This window comes from Vanrija albida (genome assembly GCF_041260175.1).
Source record: "Vanrija albida strain AlHP1 chromosome Unknown contig_1, whole genome shotgun sequence".
NCBI classification, from domain to species: Eukaryota; Fungi; Basidiomycota; class Tremellomycetes; order Trichosporonales; family Trichosporonaceae; genus Vanrija; species Vanrija albida.
Window position 1 is genome coordinate 3,879,886 of NW_027191420.1, and position 15,339 is coordinate 3,895,224.

The window sequence follows — 15,339 nt, forward strand, 5'->3', positions numbered from 1 at the left end:
CGTAGAGCGATGCAAGGTGGCCATATCGTAGATGGATCGTGCGTGTTGAAGTGGGATGAGGTGGAAGGTGGAAGAGCAACTCGGCCAGAAGGCGGAACTGATGTAGTGGACGTCACTCTACGTCAGTCGATCAGGTCAGCTGGATGGCTGTCGTCAGAAGGGCACAGCTGCATGAACACGGCCACCGGTGTCAGTCGAGTCGGAGAGGAGACCTTGTGAGGGCAGAACGAGAGCCAGATGTCGAGGGGCTACCCGGGCCCTCTCGGCCTTTTCCCCCGCCCCCCAGATGACCGCCCTCCCCACCTCCGCGCCGTCCGTCGACACAAGCACGTCCGCGATGCCCGTCCCACCCACTCCCATCACAGCCCGCACTCGAGCCGCCCACGCCGCCGCGCGGCCACCCACTCCGCCCGCGCCCGCCCACGCCGCCGCTGCTATCCGATCCATGCAAACTAGTGGTGACCGCCCTCCGGCTTCTTGGCAATGTAGTCGTCGTAGATGACGTACGCGGTGAACGCGACGATGGCTGTGCCGAGGCCGGGGAAGAGGTTACTGCGGGGGGGTTAGCATTGCGCGGGGTGCGATTGGCCCGCCTGTCGCGCGCAACGACGACGGCCTGCCGCCGCGACGCACCGGAACATGGCCTTGTTGCTGAAGATGGGCGACTTGCGCCATGCTTCCCGCTTGGCCCAGGGGTCGCGGTAGAGGGGTCCGGGCATCTGCGCGGGTCAGCAGTGTCGAGGAGGGGCCGGTGGAGGGGGAAGGGGGGGGGGGGAAGCGGTGGTCGGAGGGGGGTAGTCGGAGGGTGGGTGGGCAGATACCGACGTTGCTGGTGGGTCTAGGGTCGGGGTCGGGTCGCGCTCGTCGTGGTGCTCGTTGTCGTCGCTGTGTAGAGTGCGCCGACGGTTGTTGTTATCGTCGGTGTCGGAGTGGACGACGAGATCGACGACCGAGACTCTGCCTGGCGGGGGATGGCAGCCTGGGTGGCGGGGTTTCGGGTGATTGCGGCTTGTGGCACTCGTCCGGGTGAGTTGGGTTACAACCATCCTCGATAATACTCAGCAAGTCGACTTCGTATGCATGCATGCATGCATGCGAGCTGTGGGGGTTGGTGGTGAGTGCATATGTAGCAGGAGTGCATTAGAGTTGACGATTGCGCAGCGCCGGTTGACTACCACCGTGGCTCACCCAGCGTGGTTCAGGCTCACCCTGGCCCCCTCCCCGCCAGTACTACACGGTGCATCACAACAAGGTACATTATAACCGGGGTCTAAAGACGCGCACAGCGCAGGGAGGGTATCGAATCAGTAGTACCTGGGCGTCAGCATGCGGACGAGCAAAGCATTCTCACTCAATCTCGAGCTGCGACGTCAGCATTGCCACGGCACGCGCACCACGCGCCACTCACGTATTGCAGCGCGACCTCGCGCGGGGAGAGTACGTTCAGCCCGACGGGGTTGAACGTCGTCTCGTTGGCCTCGCGGATGACGGCCTCGGCGCGTTGCAGTTCCTGCGGGGTGAGCACGGAGTAGGGACAGGAGCAAGGCTCAGAGTCCTGCGCGGTCGGCGGCGGCTGATGGCCTGCATCGCCGCGCCCCACGCCTGACAACGCCCCGCCAAACCTCCTTACCTTCTCAAAATGGCTCGTCCGCCACCACAGACTCGTCCACCACGACAGCACGGCAATCACGTTGTCCACGACGGCCCCCGACACCGAGTACGCGTCGCGCAGCGGCTCGTTCACAGCCTCGACAAACTTGGCAAAGTCTGTTGGCGTGACGCGGCCGTCAAGCTCGACGGGGAAGTTTGTCGAGATTCTAGCGCGCGTCAGCGGGCAAGCGGGGACGGGCGGCACGCGACGACTCACTGGCAGATATCCCCGAGGCTGTAGTCGCGCTCGACGCGCACAATCTCCTTGGGCAGGTCGCGCCCGATGGTGCCGGTCGGCGGCTGGCCGTAGTACGTGTTTGAGGACGCCGCGGCGTGGGGTACGGACGAGCGGGGTGCGCTGGGGGTGATCAGCGACGCTTCTCCATTCTCTTCCCCGACCGACTCACCCAACACCGCCGCGCCAGCCCGCCAAATCGCCCTGCACCTTCTCCTCCCACCGGCTGAGCTTCTTCGGCGGCTCGGGCACGGCGTTGCCGTTACTCTGCGGCGGGGGTGGCCCGGTGGAGCTGGTGCGCGCGGCATCGGGGCGCGGGGAGCGCGGGAGCGAGGGGACAGGCGGCGCGGGGGACGCGAGCGCGGCCGGCGCGCTGGGGGTCGCGCTCGGCGTGGCGGACACCTGGCTCGCTGGGCGGAGGGACGTGCGCGCGCTGCTCGGGATGCTCGTCCCCATCGGCTGGTAGAAGGCCGTGTTGTCGGGCGGGTTGAAGGACCCGGGGGGCGCGGTCGTGGCCGTGATCGCTGGCCGGAGGAACGGGTGGTTTGCGGGTGGGGAGGCCATGGTGCGGGGGCGGGTGGTCGCGGTGTCGTCGATGTCGATGTGCACAGAGAGATAGAAAGGAGAGTGGGAGTGAGATGGCAGAGTCCAAGTCGATGTCGAGAGTCAAACACGCGAATGGACCTTGTCGACGGGACGAGACAACAGGGACATTTTAAGGCACGGGCGGCCGACGGGACTGCAAAGAGGCGTGCCAGTGGGCGGCGCGTAGACACAATGACGAGCAAACAACAACGAGTGAATGCATAGAAGCGACGGCGCGCTACACAGTCTGCAGCTGCGAGGTGCATTTGAGCAATGGCAGCCTTCCGCGTTGGTCCGGCCAGATGCGGTCCACCCGGGGCGCGGTGATGCTCGCAGATCGCCCCGCGTCTGACATTACAGCGTGACGCCTCTTTCGTGGCACTACCACCTCGTCGTTCCACCACATCTGAGCGTCGGCAGTCAGGCCCCAACCATGTCGAGCTCGGAGCGCAGCTGAAGGGCAGGCCGGTACCGCAGCAGCTCCCCTCCACCCATCACACCAGCCGCCTCGTGACGAAGCCAGCAGCTCCCTCAGTGTTGTCAGTCGCGAGTCCCCAGTCGTCAACCGCCGGTCAGCCCACACCACCCACTCCCACCCTTGTCCCATCCCCACGCAGAGCCTGCGGACAATCTGGCAACTCGTAGCCCATGCATGCCACTACTGCTGCTGTGCGCGCATGCGCGCGGCCGCGGCCGACCAGCGCGCCTTGCTCGCGTGGACGAGGACCTCGGGCGCGGCGGTGGGGGGGAGCGCGTACTTCTCGTGCGTGCGGATGACCTGGGGGCGAGGTCGTGTCAGCGGGCCAACGGGGGAGAGGGGGAGGTGAGGAGGTGGGGAGGTGGAGCACGCGCCATGGGGGGAAGATGGGCGAGGCGAGCAGCTGGAGCGCCAGGCCTAGGACCCCGCCACTCGACTCCCAGAGGACCCAACACAGGCCCAACCCACCCCACCCCACCCCGCTTGCACCCTGGCAGCGACTCACCGAGCCGATCGACATGAAGAAGCCGAACGTGGCCGCCGACGAGGCCATGTACTGGCCGAGGGTAGCGACCGCGCCGCGGGGTCCAGGGCCACCACTGAGGAGTCAGCACTACCCCACCCACACCCACACCTTCCCCCAACAGGGGACCCACGCACCGGAGGATGGAAAACGAGCCAAAGATGAAGCCGATGGTCAGGCCGACGCCCGTGCCCATCAGCGCGCCCATCTTCACTTCTTGTCAGCTCGCCCCTGGGGCAGCACCCACTCTTGTCCCAGTTGGAGCCGCCGGCGGTCGTCGAGGGGGGAGGAGGCATGGTGCTGCTGCTCTTCTTTTGTTGGAGATGCCGAGGACGACAAAGTGAGTGAGGGAGGAGCGATTTGAGCCGCTGAGCCGGCGGGGTGGACGGCGGGGGCGTCACGTGATGTTGCGGAGTTGAGCGGGTGTCCGCGTCGTCGCCTCGGAGCGTGCAGCGGGCGCCGAGGGGGCTGAGGCAGGCCACCGGGGTGGGCGCGGCTCTGGTGCTGAGCGCTCTGACGACGGGAACGCCGCTGCACTCCGTGTACGCAGCGCGTGGTCGTCGGACTCGTGTCGTTCGATGTGGCACTGTGCGGTCCACCGGCCAACGGAAGACCGACCGAATTTGCTCCCGCTCTCACTCACTCCAGCCTCCTCCGGCGCAGTGACGTTTGTGCACAATCTCCTCGGCCTCAAGCACCACTCTCTCGACTCCCAACATCGACGACGGCGACGAGGCCGATAACGACGAGCGGCAGCAGCGACAACGACACACGCGACCCCTGACGACGCACCAGATACCCTCCCACGACCATGTCCCGGCCCTTCGCCCTTGGCCTCTCCTCGCTCCGTGCGCTGCGAACCCCCGCTGCAGGCGCAAGACCGCTCCTCCGCCTGCAACCACGCGCCCTGCACACGACGCCACGCGCGCGCGCGCCCAACTCCTCCCCCCAGTCGCCGCTCGTCCCGCGCAACTATGCCGGCGGGAGCGGAAGTAGCGGGGGCAGCAGTGGGCCAAGGCCGAGCGCCTACGGCGTGTGGTACCGCGAGATCTTCCCAGGTGAGTGGATATGAGCCGTATGGCAACCGGTAGCGCGCTGACGCGCGCCCGCCCGCAGCCATGATCCCAATCTTCGTGCTCTCGACGACAATCTTCCTCGCCCTCTCCCTCGTCCGCACCCACCTCTCGCACTCGCGCTCGCTCGCCGAGAGCAGCGAGCGCATCGCCCAGCTCGAGGCGCAGCTCGCGCGCCTGCGCGCCGAGAGCAAGCGCCGGCAGGAGCGCGAGCGGCGCGAGCGCGAGCGTATCCTCCCGATCGTGGTCGAGCGCGTGCTCCAGCGCGTGGGCGCCATGGGGCCCGAGGAGGAGATCGAGGTCGAGGAGGAGCGGCTGTTGGTGTGATGTATGCTGTTGGGTTTGGCTGCGTGGTGGGGTGCTGATTGGGCGAGGGGGTGGGGCTGCTCACGGGTGCAACGACGTACTCACGTCTGACGCTGCAGCTCTTGGCTGGCAGGACCACTGTCCGACTTCGCGCTCCGGAGATGGCGGGCCTGGTAAGACTAATACTAGGCTGCGGACGCGCAAGCACTCGCGTTGGCGCCAACACGCCGCGGCTGTCCGGCGTGTTCACGGCCGCATCAGACCTCATTCGGATCACTGCTCACGTTCCTCGAACTGCGGCCCGCTCCTAGAGGTCGGTGGCGACGACGACGAGGCCCCGGGACCAAGCGCTGGGACCAGCGAGGGGCACTCTCAGCCCGGGTGGCATCCGCACAGCGGCACACAGCTTGGAGGCGCCGCCGCGGCCGCCTCCTTCCGACGCCGAACGCGTGGACATGGACAACGCTGGGTCGATCAAGGCCAGGCTGATCGACCCCTAGGTGGCGCTCCGCATGCCGCCCAGCTGTTGAGAGGCTTGTTGGGAGCGTATGCTCCTGTCGCCACTCGGCAGCGAGCCACGAGACGCAGGTCGTGATCCCGGCTGCCAGGGCGAGAGCGGCCGAGAGTTGCACATGGTGCTACACTCGCCATGTTGTCTCTGCCTCGAGCTCGGCGCTGCTGGCCGCACCGATGTCTCGCCGCGCCTGCCTGCTTGCTATCGGCCCGGCCAAGGTGTGTGGCAGCGGTCCGCGGCCCGATGCCGGTAGGCCCGACGGGCGGGGTATGGTGGGCAGCGCCAGTGTGACCTAGTCATGTTAGTGATGCAAGGGCTACATGCATCAGTCGAGTCGAACCAGCTCGTCGCTGCATTCTCCACCATGCATGCATAAACACCACAACACGGCGCCGTTGTTATCGTTCTTTGTGCATCGGCCGATGGGTGACGCACTGCGTTGGTTACATAAGTCGTGACTTGAATGACGCTATCACCGCGGGCATCCGCCTATTAAAATGCCGCAGCCAGCATTCCCCCCCCAGAAGGCATCACTGTTCCCACATCCACTCACTCTCTCATCTCCACTCAAACCTACTACAACCACCTCCAACCCACCCCACACAACAACAAGTACAATCAAAATGGTCAAGGTGGGTAGTAGCGGCAGCGACGGGCAGAGCACCCCGACGCGCCGGCGCCAGGAGCCAGCCGAGAAGAACGACCGCTGACGACGACCCTTCCCTTGGCTTCCCCCTCGCCGCTACGCATATTGCCGCACCCTCGCCATAATGCCTCCTCGACGCCATCCACCCCACTCCACCCCACTCAACAGGCCGTTGCTGTTCTCAAGGGCGACTCCAAGGTCACCGGTGTCATCACCTTCACCCAGGCCGCTGAGGGCGGACCCGTCACCGTCGAGGGCAAGGTGAGTCGGCCGAGGCCGAGGGCAGGCTAGAGGCCGCAGCCAGCTCGCCGCGGGCAGTGTCCGCGGTTGGCTCGGGCCGTGTCGTCGAGTCGAGCCGGCGCCGGTGTTGCAGCCACGAGCAGATGCAGTTTGCTGACATGGCCTTCCTCCCCTCCCTTCCCCTACCCCGCCAATCACCGCCCGTGCCCGTCACGCCATCGAACAGATCGAGGGCCTCGATGCCAACGCCGACCGCGGCTTCCACAGTGAGTCGAGCACCTTCGGGTATCGCCGAGCATCGCTGACGCTCTAGTCCACGAGTTCGGAGACAACTCGAACGGCTGCACCTCCGCCGGCGGCCACTTCAACCCCCACGGCAAGAACCACGGTGGCCCCACCGCCGCCGACCGCCACGTCGGTGACCTCGGCAACGTCAAGACCGACGCCTCGGGCACTGCCAACATCAAGCTCCAGGGTGAGTGCGAGCGCCGCAGGCGCGAGTGGGCGAGGGCGCGAGGGCGTGAGGCGGAGATGCTCCTTTTCGCCCCTCTGCCTCCTCCGTTCGCCCCGCCTTGTGTTGGACCCCCGCTCATCGGCCAGACGCGCAGATCTCGCTCATCGGCGCCTACTCGATCCTCGGCCGCTCGGTTGTTGGTAAGTCGAACAGCCCCGCGCGCTGCACGCCCGCTCACACCCGCCCCAGTCCACGCCGGCGTCGACGACCTCGGCCTCGGCGGCCACGCCGACTCGCTCAAGACTGGCAACGCCGGTGGCCGTGCCGCCTGCGGTGTCATTGGCATTGCCGCTTAAGCGCGTCGTCGTGTGACCATGATGATAGCAAAGTAAAATGGATGCAGCGAGGTTGTCGTGCGTGTCGAGGCAGTCGTCGTCGTCGAGTCGCACTAGTGCGTCGTCGTCGCCGGCATCACGTCATGGCGGAGGCAAATGGAGAGGGGCGAGTGGCAGCCGCAGCAGTACGGTGAAGCGCAGCTGTACGGTGAAGCGTCGAGAGGTCGTGCTGCTTCACTCGCGTAGAGGCAGCTCCGCACGCGCCTGTCAAGAGCATGGCTCGAGCGGCATGTCAACAGCAGGTGCTGCCCAAGCGAGGCAGGCGAGCGCGCCGTCGGGGTAATGCCACGACACGCGGTTGAGGCTGAACGTTGGGCCGTGGGCTCGAGCTCGGTGTGGCGTGGCGTGGTGTCGGCGCGTTGGCGATGGCTGCAGCAGGGAACTTCCTTCAGGCTCAAGAGATAGGAATTATCGAGCTCATGTGGTCGAGGAGGTGAGAGCGAGCCGTGGGTACAGGAGCACCCGCTATATGTGTGGCGGGATGAGGACCCGACCGAGTATCCTCCGCGCCGCGACCAAGGGCCGGCCCCTCTGCATGCAGCCTAGTTCCTAGTGTGTATCTACTCGTATCTGAGGACTACCCAACGATCTGGGCATGCATGCAGGCGTCTACGCGTCTACCAGTCAGACCAGCGAGACATTGTGTGAGGGGCCAAGACCGGTGTCAGCCTCACGCCACGTGCAACTGACCCTGACACCCATCGGCCGTGTGACGTCGGTCCCACCCACCGCCTCTGCGTCGTCGCAAGCGTCGTTGTCTTGTGCTCGTCTCGCTCGTCGTCTCCATCGCTCTCGACATCAATCACAATGGCAGCGGGGTTGAAGAGTGAGCCTGGGTGAACAGGGTACAAGCATTGCGCTGACGCTTCCTCCCCCAGCCGTCATCTTCCTCGCGTTCGTCCTCGCCCTCGGGTTCCTCCTCGTCATCCTCAGCTGTGCGCTGTGGGCCAACTGGCTGCCGCTGTTGGTTGGTGAGTGAGCGGGCTGGGGCTATGGCACAACTCGAGCCGGCTGGGCCTCCTCGTGGAGGACGGTGCCGCGCCTAGCCGAGCTGTCTTGCCCCGCCGCACCATCACGCTACGCGCGTGCGCCGAGACGCCGCTCACACCCCAGCCATCACCTTCGTCCTCGCCCCCCTGCCCAACTCGATCTGCTTCCGCTGCGCGCGGGCAGACGACATCTCGCCAGAGTACAACTCGGCGTATGTTGACTTTGGGCGGTTCTTGACTGGTGTCCTTGTGGTGAGTGTGGTCCGGAGGGAGGGAAGCGGCGTGAGCAGCTCCCAGCATCGCCTGAGACTCGCGCTGCCTCCCCTGCCTCTGCCTCCTACCAACGCAGCCGCTCACCCCCCAGGCTACCGGCTTTGCCCTCCCCGTCGTCCTGCAGCACTCGCAGCTCATCAAGCCCGAGGCGTGCTGGATGTCGATTGCCGGCGGCCTGCTCGTGTACGGCACCATCCTCGTCTACTCTGGCTGGTTTGGCTCGGGCAACGACGACGACTTTTAGGCGGGCGGGGGAGGGGGGGGGGGAAAGAGTGAGATGCGGCGCGGAGACGACGCCGCCAAGTACCGACCAGCCGATGCGCAGGCCCAACCCACACGGCACACGTTATACCCGCAGGACCACTGCTAATGCGATGCATTGTGTCTACATGCGTCTTGCGGGGGCGAGGTATCAAGCTGCTGATGGCCCGAGGCGGTAGAGCAGGTCGAGACGAGCCGTTTACCACGCGTTGAGTGATCCGCCGCGCCCCGCGCGCCCTGTGCGCCTTCCTCGCATGCGCGCACGAGCAGTCGAGCGAGTCACCGCGACGCAGACACTGTCACCTCTTCTCACTTTTCCATCTCTCACTACCGGCTCACTCTTCACAGCACTCCGTCGCTGATAGCCCGGCTCCACCACGACTACCAGCGCGACTGTTGACGCTCGGTCCCCGCGGCGTACTGCACGGCCACCGGCACGCCCGACACTCCTTTGGACCAGCTCGGCCGCGTCAACCAACCTTCCTTTTGCTCCATTCCCCTCGCCATACACCCTCGGCTGCCTTACCAGTCGCCATGTCGGCCACGCCGCCCAGCACGACGAGCGCTGACGCCGCGGCCGAGTGGGCCAGGTTCCAGGCGTACCGCGCCCACGACCCGGTGTACGGCAGACCAGAGCGCACACACGAGCTCGAGACGCCCAACATGAAGATCCGGCATTTAGAGGCGTGTAACGCGGAGCACCTTCCGCACATCCTCCTCCGCGTCGAGGGCATGCAGCGGGTCCTCCCCCGCGGCCTGCCCCCGCGAGCCGAAGTGATGACCATCCCGGGGTTCCTGTACACGTGAGTCGGGAGTCCTGTCGGCGCATTGGCGACTGATCCACCCCTGCCCCTCAGCCATCCCGACTTTGAGTGCAGATATGCCAAGATTGCCAGGTGGCCGACCATGCTCGCCTTCCGACTCTGCGGGTCCACTCTTCTCGCTATACAGTGCCTCTTCTGCCAATGGCGCGGCGGGCGCGGCTTCGACGGCGTGTGCCCCATCCTTGCGAAGAAGTCGGTCACTGTCGCTGGTGAGGTTGCTGGGGAATGGCGGCATGTTGAGAAGTCTGCTGACTATGCAGGCCCAATCGACCTCGCGAAGCTACAGCAGCTGCACCTCATCGACATTCCAGGTACAGCCGGCAGTGTGATGGCGGACAACGGTCTCCTGGCCAGCGGAGGGAGTGCAGACATACCCGAGGTCAGCGTATCCGGCTCCGGTTCGGGCCCTTCAGCAGCGCCAACCAGCAACGCCCTTCCCAGCACGCTTCGCCCTCCTCTTTCCCCAGCCTCGCGTCCGGGGCCCGTTTCGCCCACAGGCGTAACTCCGAGCGGCAGCAACGAAACGGGCCGCCGCGTGCTGCCACCTCGGCGAAAGCCTCCTCCGCTGCGCATTAAGCCTGCTCCAGCTGCCCGTCCACCGCCACCTGCCGCTCCGCCACCCCTGGTGGGGAGTACCCAGACGTCGGCTGGCCCGTCTATGCCGCTCAATCCCAAGCGCGGTCGAACCGATGCTGCCATCTCGCCCGAAGCGTCGAGCAAGCGGCGCCGCACAGCCCCCGCGGTTGCAGCCCGCATCGACCAACTCGAGTCGGAGCTCGCCAACCTCAGGTACCTTGCAGGCGCAAAGGCATCCGTCATTTCCAACCTGACCCGTCGGATGGAGGAGCAAGAGGCACGTACTACGGCTCACCATGACGCGTCCGAGAAGGTCTTGAAGGCCGCGGCGAGTATCCTGAGCCTACCGGATAGCCCGGCCGGAACAGCAGCGCTGGAAGAACGCCTCGCGGCGGAACGTCAGGCGACTGCGGCCACGATCGTGGCTGAACGCAAGGAGACCGAGGCTGTCATGACGAAGGACATGAAGAGGATGGAGACCACACTCGGGGCGAAGAGTAACATCAAGGTCCAAGAACTCGAAGCCCGACTCAAGGAGGAGCATGCAGAGCAGCTCAATAACCTAGAGACGCGGCTCAAGGACTACCAGGTCGAACTCAACAAGCTTGATGTGCGGATCAGAGACTATCACGCAGCCTGGTTTGACGGAGTGGAGGCTAGGTTCAAGCAGCAACTGGACGACGCTGTCCGCGATGTGGAGACCAGGCTCGTAGCCCAGCACGCCACCGAGCTTCAGAATCTGGAGGCGCGGCTCAAGGACGAACATGCAGCTAGCCTTGCAGCCCAACAAGCCGATCACGATGCCAAAATCGAGAAGATCGAGGCCCGCCTGGAGGAGAAGCTTGCCCAGCAAGGCGTGGCGGCTGAAGCCCGCGTCAAGGCGATCGCCTCGCAAGCTATGGCCGACCTCAAGGCGGTGGAGAATAGGCAAGCTTCTCATTTCCAGAAGCTCGATACAAAGCATGCGGCGGACCTCAGGGCGGCCGAAGAACGGCTGACCGCAGCGTGGACTACTTCGATTCAAGAGGCCCGAAAATCGATCACCGACGAGTACGAAGGCGACATTCTTGCGATGGCAATACATCTGGAAAGCGAGTGGGAGCCCAAGCTGGGTGACGCCGCCGTCTTGGGGGTCGCTTCGGAGCTTAGGGCGAAGATCGACCAGAAGTGCAAGAGTCAACTCAAGAAGGTTGAAGCCAAGGTCGACGCTGGGATGACAAGCCGCGGAGAGGAGATGGCGGCGAAGATGACAGCCGAGATGACGAGGCGGGGCGACGACATCACAGCCAAGATCGACACCGAGATGAAGAGCCGCGCCGACGAATTCCGAGCCTGGCAGGTACTCTTTACCCAGCAGCACGGGGGCAACCTCTCCAACACGCAACTGAGGGTCAAGGACCTCATCAGCAGCAACGCGGAGATACGCGAGTCGGTTGTGAGGCTTGGGCACGACGTTGAGGCTCTCCAGAGGGCTGCTGGCGCGCCCCGCGCCGCCGACACTGTGGATAACGCCTCACTCGTTCCGCGGAGCTTCCAAACAGAAGGGAACTGTGACGAGTTTTCGCGGCGCCGTCAGGAGGCTCTTGGGCTCGTTTCGAGCACTCGACAACCGCCCGCATCGAGTAGTCACTCTGGTCGATCAAGCATCGGAGACCGGTCAGTGTAGCAAGATCGCATGATCAGTCAAGGACAGCCACGATATGGCCGCTGGGGCGAGGGTCAAGGAGATTGATGGTGGCTATTGGTAGGGCGAGAAGTGTGTAGTATCCTGACCACATGCCATTGTGAATGCAACACCAGAACGAAGGCGCCGCCAGTTGCATCGCTGACTACACAACGCCGTTCGCTGGCACAGCTACGAATACATTTCATCCCGACTACTAACGACTGCAGGCCGTTCACGCCACACCGCCCACAGCATGCGACACCAAGTCTACCGCTGTATCTGCTCCCCCGCCTCACTTTGCGGCGGCGGCCTCCTTGACGCGCTCCTTGTTGGCCGCGTCAATGTCCCTGACAAGGCCCTTGACGCCGGCCGCGAACTTGGTGTAGGTGGCGGGCGTGGGCGCGAGGAGGGTGAGCACAGGTGCGATGTGGAGGCCGTTGGGGTCCTCGAACACGCTCGTCTTGATGCCCTCGTTCTTGAGAACCTTGACAAAGCTGTAGATCTCGTCGCCGAGGATCTCGGTCGTGCCGACCGACACGAAGACGCTCGTCTTGCCGTCGACGAGGTGCTTGAACGAGCCCGGGGGCGCGATGCCGGGCGAGACGAGCGTACTCGTGAGCCCGTGGGGCGTGAGGTGGCGCACGAGCGACGGCACAGTGTAGTTGCCCCACCGGGTCGAGAGGTAGTCTGGCCACGCCTTGGGGTTGCGCGCGTGCGACAGCGTCGGGTCGGTCCACGGCGAGCAGAGCGCCAGGCCGCCCGGCACCTTGTCGCCCCACTCGCCGAGCTGGGTCGAGACCGCGAGCGAGAGGTGGCCGCCGGCCGACTCGCCCATGAGGATGACGTTGACGGGGTCGAACTCTAGCTCGCGCGTCACGTACTCCCACGCGCTGAGCGCGTCCTGCAGCTGCGCGGGCCACGCGGTGCCGGGCGACGCCGTCTTGCGGTAGTTTGACGCTGCGGGTCAGCTGGTGCAACAGCGCTGCTGACTCACAGTACACACGGGTGCGCGTGTCGCGCGCAATCTTGAGCGGGAACGGCGTCCACATCGGGTGCCCGATGACATACGCCCCGCCGTGGTAGTAGATGATGAGCTTCTCGCCCGGCTTGGCCTTCTCCGTGCCCTTGCCCTTTGCGCCGTTGGGCGAGAGGATGAAGCCGTACGTCTCGGCCGGGCGGACCACTGGCGGCGCAGCGGGCTGGCGCTTGGCCGGCGGCGCGGTGACGTTGGTGATGGTCACGCTCTTCTCAATGTCGCCGTAGGGGATGAGGGGGCGGCGCGGCTTGTGGCTCGCGCTGTACTTGCCCTCGTTGGCGATGATGAAGGGCGTGAGCCAGCGCGAGTCGCGCACGATGCGCGAGAGGAGGAAGACGCGCAGCGTCTGCGGCGGGCGGAAGATGAGCCAGATGAGCACGTTGAACGGCGTGAGCAGCGCGACGAGCGCCTGCGCGAGCAGCTCGAGCGCGATGCCCAGGCGGCGGGGGATGCCGTTCGGCGCGACGCGCGGCGCGCCGCGGAACGTGGAGAGGGGGTAGACGACGGGCGCGGGCATGGTGAGCTGGAGGGGGCGTGGGTGTGGCCCTCGCAGACGAGAGTGCTCGCTGTTATATGAGGCTCGCCGGGCAGCGTTAACCGGACAACGCTGGGCTAGCAAGCATCGGCCGCCGTGGTCGCGCTAACGTGCCCAGCTGCGCCATTGACGCGACGGATGCGGGTGTTGAAACAACTCGGTGATGGTTAGTCGGCCTGGGGTCCACGCCGAGTTGTGGTGGCCAGTTATCCCGCGCCCCTCGGCAACACGACCACCGGCTGATAGCAGCGCGTGATAGCAGTGCGTGCGTGATAGAGCACGCGACATGGCGGTTGCGTGTGCATTGCGGGGTTGCTGCCCGATGTGCCACGAAACAGCAAACGAATCGCACGCGATCTGAGGTATCTGACGCGATCTGACGGCCGTGGTTGTGGTTTCGGCTGACAACGGCCTCAATGATGACTTGGATTAGGCTACATTGATCATCTGTATCGGCTGCCCGCTACTTCACGCTCGCACAGCTCAGTTGTCGTCGCCGTCGCCGTCCTTGTCGTCGTCGCCGGCTTGTTCAGCCGCATTCTCAGTCGACGCGAGCTCGATCTTGTCGGCCGGCTTGAAGGTGGGCTTTTCGAGGTCGAGGTCGACCCGTCCAGACTCGTCGTTGCCGCTGTCTGACTGGCTCTTGGTGTTCTAGATTGGCTCAGCTGGGCTCCCCGGGCGAGCTCACCTTGGTCTCGTCGGGCATGGCGTGTGTCAGTAGGATGGGGTGGATGAGATGCCAGCGGCCAAGATGATGCTCGCATCCATCCCTTTTGAATCGCGCGTACTCATCGAAGTGGAGTGCATGGCTGACCACTCCACAAGCACGACAACAATCCTCGAAAGTGACGACAACAAGCCGAGCCGAGCTCGCCGGCCAGGGACGCCGACGCCGTGGATGACGTCCACTCTCAGGACGCAGTCTTGGCACCAGTGCGAGGTGCTCCACCCCGCGCGGTTCCCGAAACGTGCATGCACTCGGCCCCCTGAGGGCGATACAGCACAAGCAAGCACAAACTTTCTCACTCGCTATCTCGTACTCGACACAAACAACCAGCACGATGCGCGCTGGCTCGCTCCCAGTGGTCGCGGGTGCCGTGTGCCTCGTCCTCGCCGCGGGCATTTCGGCCGCGCCGGCACAGGGCCTCGTGCGCGCCGCCGATGGCGCCTCGCTCGAGTTCGAGCTGCGGCAAATCAAGCAGCACAGCGACCCCGCCGAGTCGACTGTGCCGACCGCGACCACCGCGACCGACGCGCCGGCAAGTAGCAGCGCAACGGCCACCGATAGCGCCGCGCCGCACACGAGCCACTATTCCCCGCCAGCAGCCAAGAAGAAGAAGCCCGAGACGGCGCACAACCGCAGCGTGAGCATCGGCATGGCTGTCCTCGCGCTCGGCGCCGTCGTCCTCTTCTACTCGGCCATCTGGCTCACAGCCTGGCGCGCCAAGGTCGTGCGCGCGCGCCGCCGAGGCCACAAGCCTGAGCGCCTGCGCGACTGGATCCGCCGCGAGATGTGTATCGGCGGAGAGGGGTGCATTATCGGGCCGCGCAGGGAGGAGCAGGCGGTCGAGAACGACTACGAGCTCGTGGGCCGCGAGCAGCTCGCCCGGGGGCGCGCGCCGAAGGACTTGGGACTCGTGAGTTTCGGTCGTGGTCGACGCTGACTTTAGTGATACGCCGCCGACGTGGTTGGGTGGTTGCTCGACGCACTGAAGCGTCAACCTGCCCGCCTGCCCGGCCATACAGCCAGCCTTGGGCTCATGGAGACAACAGACCAGAATCGCCCTCGCCAAAGTCCCCGTCAATCGGCCCCGATGGCACGCAGATGCCGCGTCGTTCTCGGTCCTCTGTCACGAGGTAGCGTCACGGGTGACACCACCGTCGACTTGGTGGACATCGGCATTCTGGGAGCAACGAAGTCTTCACGCCGTCGCGTACAACGCCACGGCTGCAAGTGCTCGCCTCGGACGCCTCCACCCCGGCATATGCCGCGGACGACGTCCCTGTCGCGGAATGTGGCTTACCGCGCTCGCGAGTGCTGCCCACACGACCCGGTCGCTGACCCAATAGATTCTCGATG

General features: G+C 65.3%; 10 protein-coding genes across 10 annotated transcripts; 5 read left to right on the forward strand and 5 right to left on the reverse strand.

The window, feature by feature from the left end:
* Positions 1-452: 452 nt before the first annotated feature.
* On the reverse strand, positions 453-719 carry Q8F55_001590 (uncharacterized protein; the record flags this gene model as incomplete). Its single annotated transcript, XM_069350206.1, has 2 exons — positions 453-552; positions 634-719. The coding sequence occupies 2 exons, from the start codon at positions 717-719 to the stop codon at positions 453-455; spliced, it is 186 nt and encodes a 61-aa protein (XP_069213750.1).
* A 632-nt stretch (positions 720-1,351) lies between these two features.
* Q8F55_001591 (uncharacterized protein) lies at positions 1,352-2,449 on the reverse strand (the record flags this gene model as incomplete). The annotated part of the gene is made up of 4 exons (XM_069350207.1): positions 1,352-1,510; positions 1,631-1,817; positions 1,868-2,008; positions 2,058-2,449. 4 exons carry the CDS (start codon positions 2,447-2,449, stop codon positions 1,352-1,354), a joined length of 879 nt encoding a protein of 292 aa, XP_069213751.1.
* Positions 2,450-3,128: 679 nt separating this feature from the next.
* MGR2 (subunit of TIM23 translocase complex) lies at positions 3,129-3,679 on the reverse strand (the record flags this gene model as incomplete). The annotated part of the gene is made up of 3 exons (XM_069350208.1): positions 3,129-3,248; positions 3,454-3,547; positions 3,609-3,679. 3 exons carry the CDS (start codon positions 3,677-3,679, stop codon positions 3,129-3,131), a joined length of 285 nt encoding a protein of 94 aa, XP_069213752.1.
* A 603-nt stretch (positions 3,680-4,282) lies between these two features.
* Positions 4,283-4,871, forward strand: Q8F55_001593 (uncharacterized protein; the record flags this gene model as incomplete). Its single annotated transcript, XM_069350209.1, has 2 exons — positions 4,283-4,529; positions 4,588-4,871. The coding sequence occupies 2 exons, from the start codon at positions 4,283-4,285 to the stop codon at positions 4,869-4,871; spliced, it is 531 nt and encodes a 176-aa protein (XP_069213753.1).
* A 1,116-nt stretch (positions 4,872-5,987) lies between these two features.
* SOD1 (Superoxide dismutase [Cu-Zn]) lies at positions 5,988-7,060 on the forward strand (the record flags this gene model as incomplete). The annotated part of the gene is made up of 6 exons (XM_069350210.1): positions 5,988-5,996; positions 6,179-6,271; positions 6,477-6,516; positions 6,564-6,725; positions 6,851-6,904; positions 6,954-7,060. 6 exons carry the CDS (start codon positions 5,988-5,990, stop codon positions 7,058-7,060), a joined length of 465 nt encoding a protein of 154 aa, XP_069213754.1.
* Positions 7,061-7,906: 846 nt separating this feature from the next.
* Positions 7,907-8,605, forward strand: VPS55 (Vacuolar protein sorting-associated protein 55; the record flags this gene model as incomplete). Its single annotated transcript, XM_069350211.1, has 4 exons — positions 7,907-7,925; positions 7,978-8,070; positions 8,213-8,340; positions 8,453-8,605. 4 exons carry the CDS (start codon positions 7,907-7,909, stop codon positions 8,603-8,605), a joined length of 393 nt encoding a protein of 130 aa, XP_069213755.1.
* Positions 8,606-9,156: 551 nt separating this feature from the next.
* Q8F55_001596 (uncharacterized protein) lies at positions 9,157-11,688 on the forward strand (the record flags this gene model as incomplete). The annotated part of the gene is made up of 3 exons (XM_069350212.1): positions 9,157-9,425; positions 9,480-9,655; positions 9,707-11,688. The coding sequence occupies 3 exons, from the start codon at positions 9,157-9,159 to the stop codon at positions 11,686-11,688; spliced, it is 2,427 nt and encodes an 808-aa protein (XP_069213756.1).
* A 292-nt stretch (positions 11,689-11,980) lies between these two features.
* Positions 11,981-13,241, reverse strand: Q8F55_001597 (uncharacterized protein; the record flags this gene model as incomplete). Its single annotated transcript, XM_069350213.1, has 2 exons — positions 11,981-12,645; positions 12,683-13,241. 2 exons carry the CDS (start codon positions 13,239-13,241, stop codon positions 11,981-11,983), a joined length of 1,224 nt encoding a protein of 407 aa, XP_069213757.1.
* A 501-nt stretch (positions 13,242-13,742) lies between these two features.
* Q8F55_001598 (uncharacterized protein) lies at positions 13,743-13,965 on the reverse strand (the record flags this gene model as incomplete). The annotated part of the gene is made up of 2 exons (XM_069350214.1): positions 13,743-13,910; positions 13,948-13,965. 2 exons carry the CDS (start codon positions 13,963-13,965, stop codon positions 13,743-13,745), a joined length of 186 nt encoding a protein of 61 aa, XP_069213758.1.
* Positions 13,966-14,320: 355 nt separating this feature from the next.
* On the forward strand, positions 14,321-14,932 carry Q8F55_001599 (uncharacterized protein; the record flags this gene model as incomplete). The annotated part of the gene is made up of 2 exons (XM_069350215.1): positions 14,321-14,896; positions 14,930-14,932. The coding sequence occupies 2 exons, from the start codon at positions 14,321-14,323 to the stop codon at positions 14,930-14,932; spliced, it is 579 nt and encodes a 192-aa protein (XP_069213759.1).
* Between the last annotated feature and the right edge of the window lie 407 nt (positions 14,933-15,339).